General features: G+C 51.7%; 2 protein-coding genes across 2 annotated transcripts in view; one reads left to right on the top strand and one right to left on the bottom strand.

Moving 5' to 3' along the window:
- Positions 1–1,981: 1,981 nt before the first annotated feature.
- LOC129716361 (transforming acidic coiled-coil-containing protein 2-like) lies at positions 1,982–12,543 on the top strand. Its single transcript, XM_055666234.1, has 2 exons — positions 1,982–2,077; positions 10,258–12,543. Exon 2 carries the CDS (start codon positions 10,301–10,303, stop codon positions 12,212–12,214), a length of 1,914 nt encoding a protein of 637 aa, XP_055522209.1. The 5' UTR covers positions 1,982–2,077; positions 10,258–10,300; the 3' UTR covers positions 12,215–12,543.
- Positions 12,544–13,762: 1,219 nt separating this feature from the next.
- LOC129716362 (RING finger protein 212B-like) overlaps positions 13,763–25,013 on the bottom strand; it is a 35,378-nt gene continuing 24,127 nt past the window's right edge. The window contains exons 11-15 of the mRNA XM_055666235.1: positions 23,862–23,901; positions 22,403–22,536; positions 20,947–21,005; positions 16,028–16,071; positions 13,763–13,827 (exon numbers count right to left, since the gene is read on the bottom strand). Of these exons, the coding sequence (XP_055522210.1) occupies positions 13,800–13,827; positions 16,028–16,071; positions 20,947–21,005; positions 22,403–22,536; positions 23,862–23,901 (305 nt within the window). The 3' untranslated portion in view covers positions 13,763–13,799. The remainder of the gene's footprint in view (positions 13,828–16,027; positions 16,072–20,946; positions 21,006–22,402; positions 22,537–23,861; positions 23,902–25,013) is intronic.

The following is a 25,013-nucleotide window of genomic DNA, read 5'->3' as shown; positions in this document are numbered from 1 at the left end:
CAGGTTCGATTTTATCATTTAAAAATAAATTGGATAGTTATATGGATGGGAAAGGAATGGAGGGTTATGGTCTGAGTGCAGGTAGATGGGACTGGGTGAGAGTAAGTGTTCGGCACGGACTAGAAGGGCCGAGATGGCCTGTTTCCGTGCTGTCATTGTTATATGGTTACACCTATGTCCTTTGGTCCTCGATTCCCCTACTTTGGGCAAAAGATTTTGTACATCTACCCGAAGTGTGTTGTGTTAGTTGTGTCTTTGTGTGATGTGTGTGTTAGTTGTATCCGTGTTGTGTGTGTGTGTGCTGTGTCAGCGTGTGTTAGTTGTATCCGTGTTGTGTGTGTGTGCTGTGTCAACGTGTGTTAGTTGTATCCGTGTTGTGTGTGTGTGCTGTGTTGGTTATAGCTCTGTGTGTGCGTGTGATGTATTGTGTGTGTGTGATGTATTGTGTGTGTGTGTGTATTGTATGTGTGTGTAATTTGCTTGTAGATTTAGTGTGAAATAGTGTGTGATGTAGTCGTATCTGTGTGTCTGTGTGTTGGTTATAGCTCTGTGTGTGCGTGTGATGTATTGTGTGTGTGTGATGTATTGTGTGTGTGTGTGTGATGTATTGTGTGTGTGTGTGATGTATGTGTGTGTGTGTGTGTGTGTGTGTGTGTGTGTGTGTGTGTGTGTGATGTATTGTGTGTGTGTGTGTGTGTATTGTGTGTGTGTGTGTGGGTGTATTGTGTGTGTGTGTGATGTATTGTGTGTGTGTGGGTGATGTATTGTGTGTGTATGTGCGTGTGTGTGGTGTATTGTGGTGTGTGTGTGGTAGATGTATTGTGTGTGTGTGTGCCCTTCGTGCCTGAAAAACATAGAAATTAGGTGCATATGAGGCCATTCGGCCCTTCGAGCCTGCACCGCCATTCAATATGATCATGGCTGTCATCCAACTCAGTATCCCGTACCTGCCTTCTCTCCATACCCCCTGATCCCCTTAGCCACAACTAACTCCCTCTTAAATATAGCCAATGAACTGGCCTCGACTACCCTCTGTGGCAGAGAGTTCCAGAGATTCACCACTCTCTGTGTGAAAAAAGTTTTTCTCATCTCGGTTTTAAAGGATTTCCCCCTTATCCTTAAACTGTGACCCCTTGTCCTGGACTTCCCCAACATCGGGAACAATCTTCCTGCATCTAGCCTGTCCAACCCCTTAAGAATTTTGTACGTTTCTATAAGATCCCCCCTCAATCTCCTAAATTCTAGAGAGTATAAACCAAGTCTATCCAGTCTTTCTTCATAAGACAGTCCTGACATCCCAGGAATCAGTCTGGTGAACCGTCTCTGCACTCCCTCTATGGCAATAATGTCCTTCCTCAGATTTGTGTGTGTGTGTGTGTGTTGGTTATAGGTCTGTGTGTGCGTGTGATGTATTGTGTGTGTGTGTGATTTAATCGCGGGTAGATTCACTTGTACATGTATGTAAGGCCGAGTGATTGGCCGTCTTTGTGAGAGGGATCTCCCCGGCCAGTGAGGGATCTCCCACGCCGCCCAGTGACGGGCCTCTGGTTCTGTGGGCGTGGGATCCATCGCGCCGCCTCCTCGGTCCCTGTAGCCGCGGACAATGTCCCTTTAACTCGCACAGACAGGGGGAGGGAGACACAGAGAGAGAGAAGCGGACACACAGGCAGAGAGGGTGAGGACAGGGGGAAACGGTGAGAGAGGGAAGGGGGAGAGAGGGGGGAAAATAAGAGGAGGAGGAGAAGGGAATAGAGAGAGAGAGGGAGGGAAGGAGAAAAGAAGGGAGGGAGGGGAAAGAGGGGGAAGGGGGGAGGGAGGGAGGGAGGGAAAGAGGGAGGGAAGGAGGAGAAAAGAGGAGAGAAAGGGAAGGAGAGAAAGGAAGAGGAGAGGAGAGGGAAGGAGAGAAAGAAAGGAGAGAGAGAGGGAAGGAGGAGAGAAAGGAAGGAAGGAAGGAGAGGGAGAGGGAGAGAAAGAAAAGAAAGAGGAAGGAAGGAGGGAGTGAGAGAAGGAGAGGGCGAGGGCCGGCGGCGGGAGCGGATGTCGGGGTCCGGGTGGACGGGTGTGAGCTGAGGCCGAGGTTTGTAAACGTTGCCCCAACCCTGCCCTCCCTGTATTGTTCCCCGGGGATAGACGGGGCTGTAGGGGCGGCAGCGCTGTCCCGGGACCGACCCACCTCCCCCTCTCCCTTCTCTCTCTCCCCCTCCCTTCTCTCCTCCCCCTCCATCCCCTCTCTCTCCCCCCCCCTCCCCTCCCTCCCGCTCCCATTCCCTCTTCCCCCCCCTCCATTCCCTCTTCCCTCCCCTTCCCTCCCTCCCCTTCCCTTTCCCTCTCCTACCCTCCCTCCACCCTCCTCCCCCTTCTCTCCTCCCCCTCCATTCCCTTCTCACCTTCCTCCCCCATTCTCTCCTCCCCCTTCCCCCTCCATTCCCCCTCTCCCCCCCTGCCCCCTCCCTCCCCTTTCCCCCCCTCCATTCCCTCTCCTCCCCTCTCCCTTCCCCTCTCTCCCCCCTCCCCTCCTCTCCTTCTCTCTCTCCCCCTCCATTCCCTATTTCCCCCCCCTTCTCTCTCCTACCCTCCCTCCACCCCTCTCTCTCCTCCCCCTCCATTCCCTTCTCTCCTTCCCCCCCCCCTCCCTCCCCCGTTCTCTCCTTCCCCCTCCATCCCATTCCCTCTCCCTCTCCATTGTCCTCCCTCCCCCCCCCCCTCTCCTTCCCTCACTCCCCCTCCCCCCCCTACCCTCCGACTTCCCCCTCCCCTCTCTCTCCTCCTCTCCTCTCTCTCTCTCTTCTTCTCCCTCCTCTGCCTTTCTCCCCTCCCTCTATCCTCTCTCCTGTTCAGTCTCAGTGCTCCCCCACATTCCACAGGCCAGAACCTCTGTGTGTTGAATGTGTGCACATATCTCTCTCCCCTCCCCCCCCCCCCCCCCCCCCCCCCACACACCTCAGCCCAGAGGCAGACGAGGTGCCAGACAGCCCTGACGTGGTGGGTGGGGGGGGGGGGGGGGGGGGGTGATTCCAAGGCTGTGTCTCCCTCCCCACTGCCAAATTCCTCACTTCCCATTATCAGAGCAAAAATGCTTAAACTATGTGTAGGAAGGAACTGCAGATGCTGGTTTAAACCGAAGATAGACTATTATTATTATTGCATTGTTATTGTGTTTTTTCCCCCTGAGTTTGTGTAATATTATTTGTTATGATTGCATATTTTGTTGTGCTGTAGCAAGAATTTAATTGTTCCATCTGGGGCCACAGTTTAAGAATAAGGGGTCGGCCATTTAGAACGGAGACGAGGAAACACTTTTTCTCACAGAGAGTTGTGAGTCTGTGGAATTCTCTGCCTCAGAGGGCGGTGGAGGCCGGTTCTCCGGATGCGTTCAAGAGAGAGCTAGATAGGGCTCTTAAAGATAGCGGAGTCAGGGGATATGGGGAGAAGGCAGAAACGGGGTACTGATTGGGGATGATCAGCCATGACGACAGATGGCATGGCCCATTGTGCCATCTGACCGGGGCGACAGATGGCACAATGGGCTAAGTGTTCGGCTGGCGACCGGAAGGTAGCCGGTTCGAATCCCGCTTGGAGTGCATACTGTCGTTGTGTCCTTCGGGCAAGACACTTCACCCACCTTTGCCTGTGTGTAATGTAATGTAATTATGTGAAGCACTTTGGGGTCAATGCAAGTTGACTGAAAATGTGCTATATAAATAAGATTATTATTATTATATTATTATGATCACATTGAATGGCGGTGCTGGCTGGAAGGGCTGAATGGCCTACTCCTGCACCTATTGTCTATTGCCATATGACAATAAAACACTCTTCCCTCTTGGTCCTAGACTCTCCCACCAGTGGAAACATCCTCTCCACATCCATATGTTGGAAGGAACTGCAGATGCTGGTTTAAACCAAAGATAGACACAAAGTGCTGGAGTAACTCAGTGGGTCAGGCAGCATTTCTGGAGAGAAGGAATGGCCGATGTTTTGGGTCGAGACTGTTCTTTTAGAATTTTAAATGTTTCAAGAAGATCACCTCTCATCCTAAATTCCAGTGAATATAAGCCCAGAGGGAGAGTGTGAGATTGAAGAGGGTGGGGATTGTAAGAGAGAGGGGGAAGTTGGCAGAGAAGTGACATGAAATTCAGTGTAGCAAAGTGCGGAGTCATGCATTTTGGTAGCAGGAATAGAGGCCGAGACTATTTTCTAAATGGAGAGAGAATCCAGGAATCGGAGGTGCAAAGGGACTGGGAGCTGGTGCAGGATTCCCAAAAAGTCCATTTTGCAAGTCGAATCGGTAGGCAAATTTAATGCCAGCCTTTATATCAAGAGGACTGGAATACAACAACAGAGGTGTAATGCTGAGGCTCTATAAGATGCTGGTCAGGTTATATTTGGAATATTGTGAGCAAACTTGGGCCCCATATCTGAGGAAGGGTGTGCTGGCTCTGGAGAGGGCCCAGAGGAGGTATACAAGAATGATTCCAGGAATGAGTGGGTGAACATATGATGAGCGTTTGCCAGCACTGGGCCTGAACGCCTCCGTTGCCATGCGGTGAGAACGGAGAGGTTGAGAAGGAGTTTCTTCCCAGAGGCAATTCGGACTGTAAACGCCTATCTCACCAGGGACTAACTCTACTGAACGTTTTTTCCTTCCATTATTTATTATGTAAAAGAATATGTGTGTTATGATTGTGTTTATAATTTGTTTGGTTGTTTTGTTGTTTGTCTTTTGCACAAAAGTCCGCGAGCATTGCCACTTTCATCTCACTGCACATCTCGTATGTGTATGTGACAAATAAACTTGACTTGTACTCGCTGGAGTTTAGAAGGTTGAGTGGGGGGACCTCATTGAAACTTACAGAATAATGAAAGGCCTAGATAGAGTTGATGTGGAAAGGATGTTTCCACTGGTGGGAGAGTCTAGGACCAGAGGGCACAGCCTCTGAATTAAAGGGTGCTCTTTTAGAAAGGAGGTGGGGAGAGGCTTCTTTACTTAAGAGGATAGTTAATCTGTGGAACTCGTTGCCACAAAGGGTTGTGGAGGCCAAGTCAGTGGATATTTTTACGGCAGAGATAGACAAATTCTTGATTATAATGTGTGTCAAGGGTTATGGGGAGCAAGCAGGAAAATGTGATTAAGAGGCAGAGACCAGCCATGATTGAATGGCGGAGTAGACTCAATAAGCCAAATGGCCTAATTCTACTCTTATAACTTGTGACGTACTGGTTTGTAGTTACCTTGGCTTAGTATAAATTGTAAATTGTCCCTAGTGTGTAGGATGGTGTTAGTGTACGGGGCGATCGGACTTTTTTCACGCTGTATCTCTCTAAACTGCAGAAAAAGGGGCAGAGAAATGGCAGATGGAGTTTTATCCGAGCAAGTGGGAGGTGAAATGTTACGAGTAAAATGCAAGTGGAAGGTATTCAATAGATGGCAAGGCTGAGCAGCATTGATGTACAGAGGAATCTTGGGGTCCATGTCCATAAACTCCCTGAGAGTGGCAACACAAGCAGACAGAGCGGTAATGAAGGGGTACATACGGTGAGCTGGCCTTCATTGGTCGGGGCGTTGAGTACAAGAGCCTGGAGGTCGCGATGCAGCTTTATAGGGCTTTGGTCAGGCCGCATTTGGAGTGTTGGGATCCCCCCAATTGCAGGAACGATGTGGAGGCTTTTGAGAGGGGGCAGAATCTTATTCCCCCTTCGGTCAGGGCTGACCATGGGTGTCTCCAGGGTTGGAGGACGCCTGTGCGTGACTTTGTTTAACGTGGGGAGACTGGTGCACAGACAGCCACCCCACGTGGGGTCCTTGACAGATCTGGGTCAGGATCCAGTGGCATGGAGTCCAAGACGACCGGAGACCCTTTTCTGCTGCAGCCTTCATCCATCCGCCTTCCCAGCCGTTGTGACGTTAGCTCCACTAAAGTCAGCCATCGTCCTCCGCCTGTTCCACCGTTGAGGTCTTGGTTGGATTTCTCATTGTCAAGAGTCCTCCCCCCTCGACCTTACCGCCATGGGTGGCCCTACCAGGAGCACAGCTCCAGACGGCATCGCTCTCAGGATCTCAGGTCCACACAAGCTTCTCCGCCACGACACAGTGACAATCCGCGGGCCACTTACCAGAACGATGCCTGGATTACAGGGTTATAGCTGCAGGGAGAGGCTGGACAGACTGGGATTGTTTTTCCTGGAACGTCGGAGGCTGAGGGGAGGCCTGACAGATTATAAAGTAGTGAGAGGCATAGACAGGGTAGACAGTCAGAACCTTTCCCCCCAGGGTGAATATGTCAATGACTAGAAAGGCCTAGGCGTGAGGGCAACGCTTAAAGGAGGTGTTTAGTTCAGAGTCACAGCATGGAAACAGGCCCATCGACCCACTGAGTCCACACTGTCCCCGCACATTTACACCAGCCAACACAAACGCTGGTCACGGGAAGAACTTGCGAACTCCGTGCAGACAGCACCCGTAGTCGGGATCGGACCCAGCACCACAATAAGTTAGGTCTTTATTCTCTGGAGCGCAGAAGGTTAAGGGGGGACTTGATAGAGGTCTTTAAAATGATGAGAGGGATAGACAGAGTTGACGTGGACAAGCTTTTCCCTTTGAGAATAGGGAAGATTTAAACAAGAGGACATGACGTCAGAATTAAGGGACAGAAGTTTAGGGGTAACACGAGGGAGAACTTCTTTACTCAGAGAGTGGTAGCGGTGTGGAATGAGCTTCCAGTGGAAGTGGTGGAGGCAGGTTCGTTGGTATCATTTAAAAAATAAATTGGATAGGCATATGGATGAGAAGGGAATGGAGGGTTATGGTATGAGTGCAGGCAGGTGGGACTAAGGGAAAAAAAGTTGTTCGGCACGGACTTGTAGGGCCGAGATGGCCTGTTTCCGTGCTGTAATTGTTATATGGTTATAAGCGGTGTAAAAGGGCAACTCTGCCGGCACGCCACTGTACCGTGAGGGGCGTTTTTTGTTACAGAGTGGTGCGTGCCTGGACCATGCTGCCAGGGGTGGTGGTGGTGGAGGCAGATAGGATGGTTTTGTTGAAGAGGCTTCTAGACAGGCAGTAGAACGGAGGGATATGGATCACGTGCAGGCAGAGATGGGTTTAACTCATCGGTGACGTTTAGGGTTGGGGACCCTTCTCATCGCCTGTCTGTGTTCTCCACGGTGGCGCAGCGGTAAGAGTTGCTGCCTCACAGCGCCAGACACCCGGGTTCGATCCTGAGCGCGGAGTTTGTACGTTCTCCTCGTGACGGCGTGGGTTTTCTCCAGGAGCTCCAGTTTCCTCCCACACGGCAAAGACGGGACAGGTTTGCAGGTTAATTGGCTTTGGTTCAATTGTGAATTGGCCCCAGTGTGTGTAGAATAGTGTTAATGTACAGGGATTGCTGGTTGGTGCCGTCTCGTAGAAATATAGAGACATAGAGAATAGGTGCAGGAGGAGGCCATTCGAGCCAGCACCGCCATTCATTGTGATCATGGCTGATCGTCCCCTATCAATAACCCGTGCCTGCCTTCTCCCCATATCCCTTGACTCCACCAGCCCCTAGAGCTCTATCTAACTCTCTCTTAAATCCATCCAGTGACTTGGCCTCCACTGCCCTCTGTGGCAGGGAATTCCACAAATTCACACAACTCTCTGGGTGAAAAAGTTTTTTCTCACCTCAGTCTTAAATGACCTCCCCTTTATTCTAAGACTGTGTGTGGCCCCTGGTTCTGGACTCGCCCAACATTGGGAACATTTTTCATGCATCTAGCTTGTCCAGTCCTTTTATAATTGTATATGTTTCTATAAGATCCCCTCCCCCTCATCCTTCTAAACTCCAGTGAATACAAGCCTAGTCTTTTCAATCTTTCCTCATATGACAGTCCCGCCATCCCAGGGATCAATCTGGTGAACCTACGCTGCACTGCCTCAATCACAAGGATGTCCTTGTGGACTCGGTGGGCCAAAGAGCCTGTTTCCACGCTGTTTCTCCAAACTAAAAAAATCAACTCGGATGCTGCCTGACCTGCTGTTACTCCAGCACTTTGTGTCTATATACTATTTCAAGGACGTTTGGACAGGTTTAGGAGAGGTTTAGTTCGATGTGGGCTGATTGGACTAGTTTTGATGGGGCATCTTGGATAGTATGGGCAAGTTGGGCCGAAGGGCCCGTTTCTCTGCTTTGTGACTATAATGCCACCAGCATTGATTAAGAACCCTAAGTCTCTCGCTGGTCACTCCCTCTTAAAGACTTATCTACACTTCCAAGCCTTTCCCGACGTCCTCTGAGTGAGGGCTACATGTATATATGTATGTAGTTTGTTTTGTTGTGCTATTCTTATAACAAATGTAAAGCACTTTGACCAATGAGAGTTGTTTTTTAAATGTGCTATATAAATAAATGTGAATTGACTTGACTTGATCTCCCCTCTCATCGGGCAAAAGGTACAGAGGTGTGAAGTTACGATTGTAATCATGTATAGTCTTTCTACTGACTGGATAGAAACATAGAAATTAGGTGCAGGAGTAGGCCATTCGGCCCTTCGAGCCTGCACCGCCATTCAATATGATCATGGCTGATCATCCAACTCAGTATCCCGTACCTACCTTCTCTCCATACCCTCTGATCCCCTTAGCCACAAGGGCCACATCTAACTCCCTCTTAAATATAGCCAATGAACTGTGGCCTCGACTACTCTCTGTGGCAAAGAGTTCCAGAGATTCACCACTCTCTGCGTGAAAAAAGTTCTTCTCATCTCGGTTTTAAAGGATTTCCCCCTCATCCTTAAGCTGTGACCCCTTGTCCTGGACTTCCCCAACATTGGGAGCAATCTTCCTGCATCTAGCCTGTCCAACCCCTTAAGAATTTTGTAAGTTTCTATAAGATCCCCTCTCAATCTCCTAAATTCTAGAGAGTATAAACCAAGTCTATCCAGTCTTTCTTCATAAGACAGTCTTGACATCCCAGGAATCAGTCTGGTGAACCTTCTCTGCACTCCCTCTATGGCAATAATGCCCTTCCTCAGATTTGGAGACCAAAACTGTACGCAATACTCCAGGTGTGGTCTCACCAAGACCCTGTACAACTGCAGTAGAACCTCCCTGCTCCTATACTCAAATAGCACACGATAAGAAATGCTGCAGACACACAAAGCTGGAGGAACTCAGCGGGACGGGCAGCATCTCTGGAGAGAAGGAACGGGTGACTTTTCGGGTCGAGACCCTTCTTCAGACCATACGCCTCGACCCGAAACGTCACCCATTCCTTCTCTCCAGAGATGCTGCCTGCCCCTGCTGAGTTACTCCACCATTTTGTGTCTATCTTTGGATGAAACCAGCATCTGCAGTTCCTTATGTGTAGGAAACAACTGCAGATGCTGGTTTAAATCGGAGGTATAAAGACACAAAATGGTGGAGTAACTCAGCAGGACAGGCAGCATCTCTGGAGAGAAGGCTGAGTCTGAAGAAGGGTCTCGGCCCGAAACGTCACCCATTCCTGCTCTCCAGAGATGTTGACTGTCCCGCTGAGTTACTCCAGCATTTTGTGTCTTTATATCTGCAGTTCCTTCCTAAGTAATTTAAAAAAAAAGCTTTTCACTGTGCTTCGGTATAAGTGACAATGAACTCGGCACAAAACTTCTGCAGTTGTTCAGAGCCCTAGTGAGACCACACCTGGAGTATTGTGTGCAGTTTTGGACCCCTAAATTGAGGAAGGACATTCTTGCTATTGAGGGAGTGCAGCGTAGGTTTACAAGGTTAATTCCCGGGATGGCGGGACTGTCATATGCTGAGAGAGTGGAGCGGCTGGGCTTGTACACTCTGGAGTTTAGAAGGATGTGGGGGATCTCATTGAAACATATAAGATTGTTAAGGGTTTGGACTCGCTAGAGGCAGGAAACATGTTCCCGATGTTGGGGGAGTCCAGAACCAGGGGCCACAGTTTAAGAATAAGGGGTAAGCCATTTAGAACAGAGACGAGGAAACATTTTTTCTCACAGAGAGTGGTGAGTCTGTGGAATTCTCTGCCTCAGCGGGCGGTGGAGGCCGGTTCTCTGGATGCTTTCAAGAGAGAGCTAGATAGGGCTCTTAAAGATAGTGGAGTCAGGGGATATGGGGAGACGGCAGGAACGGGGTACTGATTGGGGACGATCAGCCATGATCACATTCGAAGGGCCGGATGGCCTACTCCAGCATCTATTGTTTAAAGCTCACAGACGATGGAGGGGGAGGTCGGAGACCTTGGACTAATGGTACTGTGTTCTCCCTTCCCTCAGGAATGTCCTTGGGAGACTGGCCGAGCGAGTAGCTCCCACCGGCATGGCAGCCAGATGGAAGCAGAGCGAGGGGGAGGAGGAGAGGGGATGGACCGGCCTGCCATGGGCGCAGGAGACGGTGGTATACGACCGGGAACATGACCGGGAGCTGCCGCTGGGTCCTCGTGAGTGCTGGCGAGATGAGGAGGAGGTGGATGAGGTGGAGGTGGAGGTTGAGGGGGACGAGGAGCAGCCGCCGGTGGAAGGAGAGGGAGAGGACGAGGACGGGCAAGATGGCTACCACTGCCAGATCTGCGGTTTCCACGCCGAGCAGCTTCAGCCCTTCAACGTGCACCTCCACACGGCCCACCCTGCCGTGGTGCTGCAGGAACTCTACGGCCTGCTGGGCCTGAGCGGCAGCCCCGGGCCCGGACTCTTCGGGACTCCCATCCCCGGCCTGGGAGTCATCATCGGGCCCAGCCCCACACAGGGGCCCGAGGCCAGTGGGGGGCAGCAGCCAGCAGCAGCAGGGCTGGACCTGAGGGGAAGGCCGGAGCCAGGCCTAATTGGAAGGCCCAATATCATCCTGGCACCAGGGCCGGAGTCAGGCCTAACAAACAGGCCCAATATCAGACTGACTACAGAGCGAGAACCAAGCCTAACTAGAAGGCCCAGCATCAACCTGACTGTAGAGCCGGAGTCAGGCCTAAGTGGAAGGCCCAATATCATCCTGGCACCAGGGCCAGAGTCAGGCCTAACAAATAGGCCCAATATCAGCCTGGCTGCAGAGCGAGAAACAAGCCTGACTGGAAGGCCCAATATCAGCCTGATTGCAGAGCCAGAGTCAGGCCTAAGTGGAAGGCCCTATATCATCAGCCTGACACAGGAGCCGGAGCCAAGCCTAACTGGAAGCCTCAAACACAGCCTGACTAGAGGCCCGGACATCAACCTGAGTGAAGGCCCCAAACCCAGCCTGACCGAAGGCTTCAGGCCCGGCTTGAAGGGAGAGCCGACCCCAGGCCTGGGCCTGACTCGAGGGCCGCATCCCAGCCTGTCCTCGGGGCCCAGCCCCCCCCTGGGCCTGACGGCAGGCCCAATGGAGGCAGGCAGTGGAGGGGAGGAGGGGGGGGAGAGGGGCATGGTGCAGATCGACCTGACCGGGGAGGAGGAGACCCCCGGGCCCCTGCTCCCGGCAGCCCCCGACCCTCTGGACCCCGAGCTGGACACCGGCGGTCCCCTGGTGGAATCCTTCAGCCGTTTCCCGTACCCCAGCCCAGAGGAGCTGTCGAGATGCGGCGTGTCGCTCGGGCTGCCCCCAGAGAGAGTGGGAGTGTGGTTCGCTCAGCAGAGGCTGCGTCACGGCATCAGCTGGACCCCCGAGGAGGTGAGGGAGGCTCGGGACAAACTCGGCCATGCGGGAAGGCCCGAGTCTGACATTGACACTGAAAATGAGCCCGCAGCCCCCGCCCCCAGGGGCCCTCGCTTCCGCAAGACCCAGGGCCAGCTGGCGGTCCTCAAAAGCAGCTTTGTACGCGGGCCCTACCCCGACCAGGCCGAGACCAGGCGTCTGCAGGCCCGCACGGGCCTAGGCCGGGCTGAGATCCGCCGCTGGTTCAGCGACTGCCGTTACCAGCGGCGACGGAGCCCGGCGGGCGGGGGGAGGCCGATCGCCGTCCCGGACCCTCGGGCCCCCGTCCCCGGACGGCCCCGCAAGTCGCAGCAGCAGCTGGCGGTGCTGAAGGCCTTCTTCCTGCGCTGCCGCTGGCCCAGTGGGCAGGACTATGGGCGGCTGGTGGAGCGCACTGGCCTCGCTAGGCCCGACATCATACAGTGGTTCGGCGACACCCGCTACGCCCTCAAGAACGGGCAGCTCAAGTGGGTGCTGAGGGGCCCCGCTGGGTTACCCGGGGACCACAGGGTGGGTCGGGGGGAGGGGGGAGAATTCGGGGGGGTCCAGGAGGGCAGCCTGACACTCTGACCCCCTGGGGAGTGGGGTGTCCAAACTAGGGCCCCGTGGGGCCAGCCTGACACCTGGAGAGGGAGAACAGGGCCCCCAAGGGGTCCACCTGACCCCTGTGTCCATACACAAGATCCAAGGGGTCAGCCTGATTTTCTGACCCCTGGCGGCTGGGGTGGGGGGAGGTGGTGGGGTGAACAAACAAAGGCCCCCTGGAGTCAGCCTGACCCAGCCCCAACCCGGCCCCCAGCTTGCGTTGGTACTTCACCCCACCCCTGGCGTGTCTGACCGGAATGTGTGGCAATTTCCATTATTAAAAAAACAACAAAAAAAATATTTTTATAAACCCACCCACCCTGTGTCTGGTCCTGCACTTTTTTTGGGGAAGGTGTTGGGGGGGGGGGGTTTGTCCGGCTAATGCCAGGGTATAAATCCTGGTCGGCACAAACACAAGTGTTTCCATGCTGTATCTCTAAACTAAACTTGACACACACAACCAGGTCGGCACGGAATCAATGGGCCGAAGGGCCTGTTTCCGCGCTGTATCTCCACGCCACGGCAACTCCCGGCCACGCGTTCACTGGCGACACGGTGGAGTTGCTGCCTCACAGCACCGGAGACCCGGGTTCCGTCCCGACCACGGGCGCTCTCTGTACGGAGTTTGCACGTTCTCGCTGTGACCTGCGTTGGTTTTCTCCGGGCGCTCCGGTTTCCTCCCGCACTCCAAAAGACGCGCAGGTTTTGTAGGTTAATTGACTCCTGTAAATTTCCCCTAGTGTGTCGGATGGAACTAGCGTGATTGGGCGATCGCTGGGTCAGCATGGACTGGGTGGGCCAAAGGGCCTGTTTCGGCGCTTCATCTCTGAGCTAAACTAAAACAAAATGCTGCCCCCCCCCCTCCCCCTCCCCTCACCCAAACAGGACCCTGGAACAAACGGGCAACTTATGAGGAAAGAATGGTCTTGAATGCACTGTAATTTAGAAGGTTGAGAGGGGATCTTACAGAAACATATAAAACTCTTAAGGGATTGGACATGGGGAGATGCAGGAAAAATGTTCATCGAGGCTGGGGGAGTCCGGAACCAAGGGTCACACACAGTTTAAGAATAAGGGGTCGGCCATTTAGGACTGAGATGAGGAAAGTCATTTCCACCCAGAGAGTTGTGAATCTGTGGAATTCTCTGCCACAGAAGGCAGTGGAGGCCGATTCACTGGATGTTTTCAAGAGAGAGTTAGATTTGGCTCTTGGGGCTGATGGAATCGAGGGATATGGGGTAGAAAGCAGGAACGGGGTACTGATCGTAGATGATCAGCCGTGATCATATTGAATGGCCGGTGCCGGCTCGAGGGGCCGAACTCCTGCGCCTATTGTCTATGTTTATCAAAAGCAAACATGCAGGAGCCTGTGACGTCGGGGACACTGCTTTAATTAAAGTCTGTGGAGTGTGGTGCTGGAGCACATAGAGGGGCGAGTGTGGTGGTGGGGGGAGGGGGCTTCTACCTGTCCCGACCTCCAGTGGCTCCGTGTGCCTTCCGTCCTGGGCTGGGAGAGGGGGGGTGCCACACGACCCCCCCCCCTGCAGACTGTGCCCCCAAACACTTCCTCTCACACCGCTGTGTCTCTAGAGAAAGGCCTGCAATGGAACACGGGGCTGTTAAGATGGGGCAGCAGGTGGAGCTGCTGCCTCTCAGCGCCAGAGACCCGGCTTTGATTCTGGCCTCCGGTGCTATCAATAGAGTGATACAGTGTGGAAACAGGCCCTTCGGCCCAACTCGCCCACACGGGCCAACAATGTCCAAGAAGGAACTGCAGATGCTGGAGAATCGAAGGTAGACAAAATTGCTGGAGAAACTCAGCGGGTGCGGCAGCATCTATGGAGCGAAGGAAATAGGCCCTTCGCTCCATAGATGCTGCCGCACCCGCTGAGTTTCTCCAGCAATTTTGTCTATTGGCCAACAATGTCCCAGCTTGGTCCATATCCCTCCAAACCTGTCCTATCCACGTGCCTGTCTTAACTGTATCTTAAACGGTGGGATAGTCCCACTTTCAGCTACCTCCTCCGGCAGTTTGATCCACACACCCACCACCCTCTGTGTGGAAAAAGTTACCCCTCGGATTCCTATTAAATCCTTTCCCCTTCACCTTCAACCTGTGTCCTCTGGTCCTCGATTCCCCCAACTCCGGGTAAAAGACTCTGTGCATCTACTCGATCTATCCCTCTCATGGTTTTGCTGTCTGTACGGGCTTTGTACTTGCGTGGATTCTCTCCGGGTGCTCCGGTTTCACTCCCACGCTCAAAAGACGGACACGTTTGTAGGTTAATTGCCTTGTGTTAATTGTCCCCAGTGGAATAGAGCTAGTGTGTGGACGGACTAGTGGACTCGGTGAGCCGAAGGGCCTGTTTCCATGCTGTCTCTAAACTACAGAAGTGGCAAGAGAAATGGCAGGTGGAGTCTGTACGGAATATGTACGTTCTCCCTGTGACTGTGTGGGTGTTCTCCAGGCGCTCCGGTTTCCTCCCACACTCCAAAGACGCGCGGCTTTGTAGATTAATTGAACTCTGTAAGATTGTCTACATAGAAATTAGGAGCAGGAGTAGGCCATTCGGCCCTTCGAGCCTGCACCGCCATTCAATATGATCATGGCTGATCATCCAACTCAGTATCCTGTCCCTGCCTTCTCTCCATACCCTCTGATCCCCTTTTCCACAAGGGCCACATCTAACTCCCTCTTAAATATAGCCAATGAACTGTGGCCTCGACTACCCTCTGTGGCAGAGAGTTCCAGAGATTCACCACTCTCTGTGTGAAAAAAAGTTCTTCTCATCTCGGTTTTAAAGGATTTCTCCTTTATCCTTAAGCTGTGACCCCTTGTCCTGGACTTCCCCAACATCGGGAGCAATCTTCCTGCATCTAGCCCAGTGGTTCCCAACGTGGGGCGTACGCCCCACAGGGGGGCAATTGAGCCCGACTGAGGTCTGGGTCCAAATTTTCGATTTTTATTTTTTAGGATTTCCCATCAGGTAAACATATGTAGTTTATGTTTCAGATGTTATTTTCAGTAAATATTTTTTTTTGGGGTAAAAAGGTCTTTATTGTGTAGTTATTACAACCAAGGTATTGGCGTTTTAAGCTTCTTCAGCTGAAACGGAGTTCACTTTTTAAATGATAAGAATTAAATATCACCACATGGGGGGGCATCAGGATTTTAGAGGTGATTAGGTGGGGCATGGCCAAAAAAAAGTTGGGAACCACTGATCTAGCCTGTCCAACCCCTTAAGAATTTTGTAAGTTTCTATAAGATCCCCCCTCAATCTCCTAAATTCTAGAGAGTATAAACCAAGTCTATCCAGTCTTTCTTCATATGAAGGTCCTGACATCCCAGGAACAGTCTGGTGAACCGTCTCTGCACTCCCTCTATGGCAATAATGTCCTTCCTCAGATTTGGAGACCAAAACTGTATACAATACTCCAGGTGTGGTCTCACCAAGACCCTGTACAACTGCAGTAGAACCTCCCTGCTCCTAGACTCAAATCCTTTTGCTATGAGTGTGTGGGAAGAGGATGAGAAGGTGGGAGAGTATAGAACCAGTGTGTGAACGGGCGATCGATCACTGGTCGGTGTGGGCTGAAGGGCCTGTTACTGCTCTGAGAGTCAATGCACGACCACCCCACCGACACCTGTTCCCCGATGGGACGGAGACGGGGTGAGTACACTCCCCTGGGCAGTGCTGGGGGGGGGGGGGGGGGTTGATGCCCATCGGACGGTGGGGGGGGGGGGGGAAGAGATGGCAGCTCTGGAGCTGCGTACAGACCAGCGGTGGTGATACTCACACAGAGGGCTGCCGGAAGATGACGCTCCGTGGAATGGTGTTCAGCTGTGGAGGAGAAGAGGGGGCCAGAGTCAGTAAGGGTGGGGGTGGGAGATGAGACACGAGGGCTGGTCAACAAAGGTCCCACTAACGCCAGCCGGTCACATGGACCCTGGCTCCGATCACAGGCTACACCTCACAGTAATCTCCACTCAATAGACAATACGTGCAGGAGTAGAGGCCATTCGGCCCTTCGAGCCAGCACCGACATTCAATGTGATCATGGCTGATCATCTCCAATCAGTACCCCGTTCCTGCCTTCTCTCCATATCCCCTGACTTTGCTACTTTTAAGAGCCCTATCTAGTTCTCTCTTGAAAGTATCCAGAGAACCGGCCTCTGAGGCAGAGAATTCCACAGACACTCACTACAGTCTGACCCCACACATTAGTCTGACCAGAACCAGGGGCCACACAGTTTAAGAATAAGGAGCAAGCCATTTAGAACGGAGACGAGGAAACACTTTTTCTCACAGAGAGAGTGGTGAGTCTGTGGAATTCTCTGCCTCAGAGGGCAGTGGAGGGCAGGTTCTCTGGATGCTTTCAAGAGAGAGCTAGATAGGGCTCTTAAAGATAGCGGAGTCAGGGGATATGGGGAGAAGGCAGGAACTGAATGGGGATGATCACATTGAATGGCGGTGCCGGCTCCAAGGGTTGAATGGCCTACTCCTGCACCTATTGTCTATTGACCCCACTCACTACAGTCTGAATCGAAATGCTGCAGTAGGAACAGACACAAAATGCTGGAGTAACTCAGCGGGACAGGCAGCATCTCTGGATAGAAGGGATGGGTGACGCTTCGGGTGGGAGACCCTCCTTCAGACTGCGAGTCAGGGGAGAGGGAGACACAGATACGAGGAAGGGTAGGGTGTGAAGGCGAGACATCAAAGGGGGACGTAGGTGAAGGAAAAATGTGGAATGGATCTTTGTTAGCTAGGGGGGAAGCAGAGATAAAAGGGGGGGGGTTAATCGCGGGGGGGGGGGGGTTGGAGAATGAGGTGGGGGAAGGGGGAGATGGAGAGAGAGGGAAAGCAAAGTTACAGAAGTCGATGTTCACACCGCTGGGGTGCAAGCTGCCCAAGCGAAATATGAGGTGGTGTTCCGCCAATTTACGCTGGGCCTCACTCACTCTGACAGTGGAGGAGGCCCAGGTCAGAAAGGTCGGTGTGGGAATGGGAGGGGGGGAGGAGGGATGTTTTCTGCTGCAGGAGGAATGAAGGGTCGTGAAAGGGTTCAGCTGGAAAAGGCGCAGAGGAGATTTACGAGAATGTTGCCAGGACTCGAGGGGTGTGAGCTACAGGGAGAGGTTGAGCAGGGCTGGGTCTCTATTCCCTGGAGCGCAGGAGGATGAGGGGTGACCTTATAGAGATGTATAAAATCATGAGAGGAATAGATCGGGTAGACAGACGCACAGAGTCTCTTGCCCAGAGGAGGGGAATCGAGGACTAGAGGACACAGGTTTAAGGTGAAGGGGGAAAAGATTTAATAGGGATCTGAGGGGTAACTTTTTCACACAAAGGGTGGTGGGTGTGTGGAATGTACTAATGGAGAAGGTGAGTAGTGCAGGGACTATTCCAACATTTAAAAGACATTTGGACGGGTACATGGATAGGACAGGTTTAGAGGGATATGGGCCAAGCGCAGGCAGGTGGGACTAGTGTAGATGGGGCCTGTTGGTCGGTGTGGGCAAGTTAGGCCGATGGGGCCTGTTTTCCAGGCTGCGTGACTCTAAGCTGCAGGGAGAATGAAGACTCCATATCCGGATTAGCCTCCATCGTGGGCCCGCTATTTACTGGCAGCAGGCGGAGCTGGGAGCCTGGGATTGGGAATACCAGGAAAGAGGCTCCAAACAAACCAAGTATCTTGGCATCAAATTGCAGAATGATCTGCGTTGGAATGGTCAGACTCATCATGCAACGGTGAAAGCAACAGGTGTCCTAAACTTCCTGAGGTGCAACTTTCACCATTGTTCAACTTCTGTCAAGGAGAAGATGTATTTCACCCTCGTTAGACCTCATTTGGACCCCGCAGTTGCACCATGGGACCCATACAGAAATACAAACATTCCTTCCATCGAACGTGTCCAAAGACAGGCAGCTCGATTTGTTACTAACACCTATGAAAGAGAAGCGAGTGTCACCAAACTTCTGAATTCTCTGGGGTGGAACCCTCTCCAAGACAGACAGACGTGAAGCTCACCGTTTGACCTGTTTTTACAAAATGTTAAATGGTCAGCTCGACATAGACCTACACCAAACCCAAACCAATTAGGAGCAGACGAGGGCATTTGATCCAATTTGTGATCCCAGCTACAAAGACAGATGTGTACAGCAATTCGTTCTTCCCCTGCACAATTAAAGCATGGAATAATCTCCACCCAACTATAGTTACCCAACCAGATGCAACTACATTTAAAGTAGCTCTTTCTTCCCAATAACCCTTTCTGGCTTAAGCCCTCCCTTCACCACCTCCAGTTTAAATTCCATTTGGAATATTTTGGAGGACCAAGAAACCGTGAACCAAGGCCCCGCCGCAGCCTGGGGCTTGCCTGGAACGGGCTCCGCTCATAACAAACGGAGCGAGGGCTGGACTCAGGCTCCAAAACATGGCGCCTCTTCCACGCGGGCTCAGTGGAGCACAGTTCAACATCCGATTTTCCGGCACCCGCGGTTCCAGAGCCTGCCGGGATTATCCGTGTCTCCGGACCAACAGAGGTCGGCCTCGGGAGTCGGCTGTGGGAACGGATCTGCCGGCTCTAGGGGCAAAGTCCACCCGCCGATCGGTCGCGGACGTCCCGATGAGGTTCAGATTCAGATTCAATTTTAATTGTCATTGTCAGTGTACGGTACAGAGACAACGAAATGCATTTAGCATCTCCCTGGAAGAGCGACATAGCAAATGATTTGAATAAATAATAATAAGTGTCCGGGGGGGGTGGTGATTGGCAGTCACCGAGGTACGTTGTTTAGTAGAGTGACAGCCGCCGGAAAGAAGCTGTTCCTCGACCTGCTGGTTCGGCAACGGAGAGACCTGTAGCGCCTCCCGGATGGTAGGAGGGTAAACAGTCCATGGTTGGGGTGAGAGCAGCCCTTGGCGATGCTGAGCGCCCTCCGCTGACAGCGCTTGCTTTGGACAGACTCAATGGGGGGGAGCGTGAAACCGGTGATGCGTTGGGCAATTTTCACCACCCTCTGCAATGCCTTCCGGTCGGAGACAGAGCAGTTGCCATACCATACTGTGATACAGTTGGTAAGGATGCTCTCGATGGTGCAGCGGTAGAAGTTCACCAGGATCTGAGGAGACAGATGGACCTTCTTCAGTCTCCTCAGGAAGAAGAGACGCTGATGAGCCTGTGGAATTCTCTGCCTCAGAGGGAGGCAGGTTCTCTGGATGCTTTCTAGAGAGAGCTAGATAGGGCTCTTAAAGATAGCGGAGTCAGGGGATATGGGGAGAAGGCAGGAACGGGGTACTGATTGGGGATGATCAGGTTGAGATCGGCCGCCCCGCCCGGCCTGGATGTCACATTTTCGGGGAGGACTTCCAGGGGTATTTCAAGTGCGTTCTTGTAGTTTAGTTGAAAGATCCTCTAGCAGAGCAAGATAGACCACTCCTGCTAAATGCAACGGGCTGACGTGTAGTACGCAACGGAGCGGAACGTGGGCCTTTGTTTCATCCATTTCAGTAACAGGACCCGACCCGACTGGCAGTGTAATCAACGTTGCGGGGGAACAGTTTGTGTTAATAAATTATATTTCTGAAAATGAGGAGAAGATTTTTCCCAAATAACTTTTATTTTTACGAGGATGTTTCCGTAACCGGCTTCCGTCTCCGCACTAGTATCATTGCTCCGCTGTGATTGTACTGTATTCAAATTTATTGTCATTGTCTCAATTTGAGACAACGAAATGAATTTCCCTTACAGGCAGTATCATAAAAAAAAATCATTAAAAATAAATAAATAATAAGTAAATAATAAAACATATTAAAAATATAATTGAAATTGAATTTAAAAAAAGCACAAACACAGAAAGTCCACGACACAACATAACATAAATGGCACCAAGGTGAGGATGGCACCATAGTCCAGCCAGCCTCCCCTCCGTGTTCATCCGTGGTCGGGGCCTTCCGAGCACCCGCAGTCGCCGCCCCGGGTGGCCCGATGTTCAGGCCCTCACGCCGGGCTGGTGGAACGCCGACGCCGAACCCTGACGGTGAACATCCTCCTCCTCAGCGGCCCGGACCTCCTGATCAGCCGCCTCCCGCTGCCGGAGTCTGCAGCTCCTGAGTCCGCGGGCCGAGCCGGGCAGAGTCACAGGACCCCGCACAGATGGGATCTTTGGTGCGGAGACGGAAGCCGGTTACGGAAATGGGGCCGGAAATTACCCATGAATCTGCCCGTGACCACACTACATACTACGTCTGTTTCATCGAGTGGACTGTCTTGCTCGCTACAGGATCTGTGGGAAAGACTAGGAGCCGAGAGCTCTCTTACACCTGCATTAAGGAGGCAATTCAACACACATGAGCAATTACAAACGCCTGTGAAGCCATGTGTCGCAAACATTATGGTTCCCTGAAATGGGGGGGGGGACTGTGTATAAACGCAGCTGCGATTTCTACCAAAATGTACAAAAATGGCCTTTAATAAAATCTGACAATGTTCACTTTAACCACATTGTGATTTTTTTTCTATTCCAAATCTCAAAATTGTGGAGTACAGAGGCAAATAAATAAACGATGGGTCTTTGTCCCAAACATTATGGAGGGCAGTGTGAGAATGGAATTTCACAGTGCGTTTGCGCTTTGCATGCGTGACTGACAATAAAATCTCAGCTGGCTGAGCCGTTGAGCCCTGGGGCTGGCTCTCTGTGACCGGTTCTCACCTGGATCTGTCGCCTTGGTTCACTGCCGACGGAGGGAGTTTGACGGCCCCCGTTCAGCCCTGGAAACACAAGACATTATTTCACTCAATGCTTCACGAAAGATGTTATCGAGCTGGAAAGGGTTTGCAGAGAAGATTTGCCAGAACAGTAGTTACATAGAAAATAGGTGCAGGAGTAGGCCCTTCGAGCCTGCACCGGCATTTAATATGATCATGGCTGATCATCCAACTCAGTATCCCGTACCTGCCTTCTCTCCATACCCCCTGATCCCTTTAGCCACAAGGGCCACATCTAACTCCCTCTTAAATATAGCCAACGAACCGTGTGGCCTCAACTACCCTCTGTGGCAGAGAATTCCACAGATTCACCACTCTCTGTGTGAAAATAAAATTTCTCATCTCGGTCCTAAAAGACTTCCCCCTTATTCTTAAACTGTGTGACCCCTTGTTCTGGGCTTCCCCACCATCGGGAACAATCTTCCTGCATCTAGCCTGTCCAACCCCTTAAGAATTTTGTAAGTTTCTATAAGATCCCCCCCTCAATCTTCTAAATTCTAGCGAAACCTATCTCTCCCTACTAACCCATTCTCCTGCCTTCTCCCCATAACCCCTGACACCCGTACTAAACAAGAATCAATCTCTGCTTTAAAAATATCCACTGACTTGGCCTCCACAGCCGTCTGTGGCAAAGAATTCCACAGATTCACCACCCTCTAAGTAAAGAAATAGTCTGAAGTATTCTTCGCTCCATAGATGCTGCCTCACCCCGCTGAGTTTCTCCAGTGTTTTTGTCTACCTTCGATTTTTCCAGCATCTGCGGTTCTTTCTCAAAGAAATTCCTCCTCATCTCCGTCCTAAAAGAACATCCTTTTATTCTGAGGCTGTGCCCTCTAGTCCTAGACTCTCCCACTAGTGGAAACATCCTCTCCACATCCACTCTATCCAGGCCTTTCACTATTCGGTTAGTGTCAACGAGGTCACCCCCTCATTCTTCTAAACTCCAGCGAGTGCAGGCCCAGTGCCGACAAACGCTCATCATAGGTTAACCCATTCGATAGACAATAGACAATAGGTGCAGGAGTAGGCCATTCGGCCCTTCGAGCCAGCACCGCCATTCTATGTGATCATGGCTGATCATCCCCAATCAGTACCCCGTTCCTGCCTTCTCCCCATATCCCCTGATTCCGCTATTGTTAAGAGCCCTATCTAGCTCTCTCTTGAAAGCAACCAGAGAACCTGCCTCCACCGCCCTCTGCGGCAGAAAATTCCACAGACCTGGGATCATTCTTGTAAACCTCCTCTGGACCCTCTCCAGAGCCGGCACATCCTTCCTCAGATACGGGGCCCAAAACTGCTCACAATATTCCAAATGTGGCCTTACCAGCGCCTGATAGGGAGAGAGACAGCATCAACATGACACGGGTGGGTGGGTGGGTGGGTGGGGGGGGGTAACTCACCGAGCAGCTGGAGGGGGGTGGTGTAAGCCCCTCCAAGGGGTGTTGCCGAGCTGTGAGTGGGGAGTCTGGCGTCTCCGAACCCCTGGCCCTGAGAGAGGGGGATGGTGAGCAGGTTCTGGGACCGGCCTAGGGATCTGGGGAGGTGACAGAGGGTCATTAACTGGAGCAAAGACCACCCGTAATGCCCAGAGTCCACCCCCCATTCACCGGGACTCCCAGTCCCAGCCTTAACCACTTGCCACCCCCTCCCCCCAACCCCAGTCTCAGTCCCACAGTTAACCCCTCAAATCCCACAGTTAACCCCTCAAATCCCAGTTAAACAGTAAAACCCCACAGAGCCCCCTCAAATACCAGTTCCCCTCAAATCCCACAGTTAACCCCTCAAATCCCAGTTAACCCCTCAAATCCCAGTTAAACAGTAAAACCCCACAGTGCCCCCTCAAATATCAGTTCCCCTCAAACCCCACATTTAACTCCTCAAATCCACATTAACCCACCAAATCCGTTATCCCCCCCCGATTCCCAGTTAATCCACCAAATCAGAAAGAGAGAGAGTCAACAAAATAGAGAGAGTACAGAGGAGATTTACTAGAATGTTGCCTGGGTTTCAACAACTAAGTTATAGAGAAAGGTTGAACAAGCTGGGGCTTTATTCTTTGGAGCGCAGAAGGTTAAGGGGGGACTTGATAGAGGTCTTTAAAATGATGAGAGGGATAGACAGAGTTGACGTGGAAAAGCTTTTCCCACTGAGAGTAGGGAAGATTCAAACAAGGGGCCATGACTTGAGAATTAAGGGACCGAAGTTTAGGGGTAACATGAGGGGGAACTTCTTTACTCAGAGAGTGGTAACGGCTGTGTGGAATGAGCTTCCAGTGAAGGTGGTGGAGGCAGGTTCGTTTTTATCATTTAAAAATAAATTGGATAGTTATATGGACGGGAAGGGAATGGAAGGTGGTTTATGGTCTGAGCGCAGGTAGATGGGACTAGGGGAGAATATGTGTTCGGCACGGACTAGAAGGGTCGAGATGGCCTGTTTCCGTGCTGTAATTGTTATATGGTTATATGGTTGAATCAGAAACAGAGAGACAGAAGATAAAGCAGAGAGAGAGAGAGAGAGAGAGAGAGAGAGAGAGAGAGAGAGAATGAATCAGTGGGGTAGAGAGAGCAGGAGGGAGGGATAGAGAGAAAATGAGGCAGATAAAGACACAGAATGAGGCAGAGAGAGAGAGAGAGAGTAATTGAGGCAGAGAGAGGGAGACAGAGAGAGAGAGAGAGAGTGTGAGGCAGAGAGAGGGAGTGAGAGAGAGAGATAGAGGGCCAGAGACAGGGTGAGGTGGGGGGAGAGTGAGGCAGAGAATCAGAGAGAGTGAGAGAGGCAAAGTGGGAAAGCGATGCAGAGTAAAACAGAGATGGTGAGGAGGGAATGAGATGGGGAGCAAGACACAAACTGTGGCCGTACCTATACATGGAACTGTCTCCAGACCCTGCCATGGGTGAACCTACAATGAGACGAGAGCATTACGTTGCTGATGGGAGATGGATACTGAGAGGGTTCGGCAGGCTCCGCAAACTGACCCAAGGCGGGCGAGCCGGCCGGCCCCGAGTTAGCTGATCATCAGTGATAGGAGCACAATTAGGCCATTCGGCCCATCAAGTCTACTCCGCCATTCAATCACGGCCGATCTATCTCTCCCTCCTAACCCCATACTCCCCATAACACCCGCACTAATCAAGAATCTGTCAATCTCTGCCTTAAAAATGTCCACTGACTTGTGGCCTCCACAGTCGTCTGTGGCAAAGAAATCCACAGATTCACCACCCTCTGGCTAAAGAAATTCCTCCTCATCTCCTTCCTAAAGGAACGCCCTTTCCTGGACAGTGGCGTGGCGGAGCCTATCGGCAGCGGCTCAACTACGGTTGGACTGCTGGACCGCGGGAGAAGAACAAAGGGAAGAGATAAGACTTTTGTCTTCCATCTCAGTGAAGAGGTGTTGGGGATTCACTGTGATGGATGTTTGTGTTAAGTGTGTGTCTTGGTTTTTATTGTAAGGTAAAACTGTAGAAAATGCAATTTCCATATAAACCATATAACAATTACAGCACGGAAACAGGCCATCTCGACCCTACAAGTCCGTGCCGAACAACTTTTTTTCCCTTAGTCCCACCTGCCTGCACTCATACCATAACCCTCCATTCCCTTCTCATCCATATGCCTATCCAATTTATTTTTAAATAATACCAACGAACCTGCCTCCACCACTTCCACTGGAAGCTCATTCCACACCACTACCACTCTCTGAGTAAAGAAGTTCCCCCTCATGTTACCCCTAAACTTCTGTCCCTTAATTCTGAAGTCATGTCCTCTTGTTTGAATCTTCCCTATTCTCAAAGGGAAAAGCTTGTCCACGTCAACTCTGTCTATCCCTCTCATCATTTTAAAGACCTCTATCAGGTCCCCCCTTAACCTTCTGCGCTCCAGAGAATAAAGACCTAACTTATTCCAACCTATCTCTGTAACTTAGTTGCTGAAACCCAGGCAACATTCTAGTAAATCTCCTCTGTACTCTCTCTATTTTGTTGACATCCTTCCTATAATTGGGCGACCAAAATT

Source organism: Leucoraja erinacea, unplaced genomic scaffold, assembly GCF_028641065.1.
Source record: "Leucoraja erinacea ecotype New England unplaced genomic scaffold, Leri_hhj_1 Leri_219S, whole genome shotgun sequence".
NCBI lineage: Eukaryota > Metazoa > Chordata > Chondrichthyes > Rajiformes > Rajidae > Leucoraja > Leucoraja erinaceus.
The sequence above is the reverse complement of the archived record's forward strand: the minus strand, read 5'-3'. Positions and strand labels throughout refer to the sequence as shown.

What these genes read in the sequence shown, in the direction of transcription:
- LOC129716361 (XM_055666234.1), top strand. Translation starts at nt 10,301, where the DNA reads ATGGCAGCCAGATGGAAGCAGAGCGAGGGGGAGGAGGAGAGGGGATGG.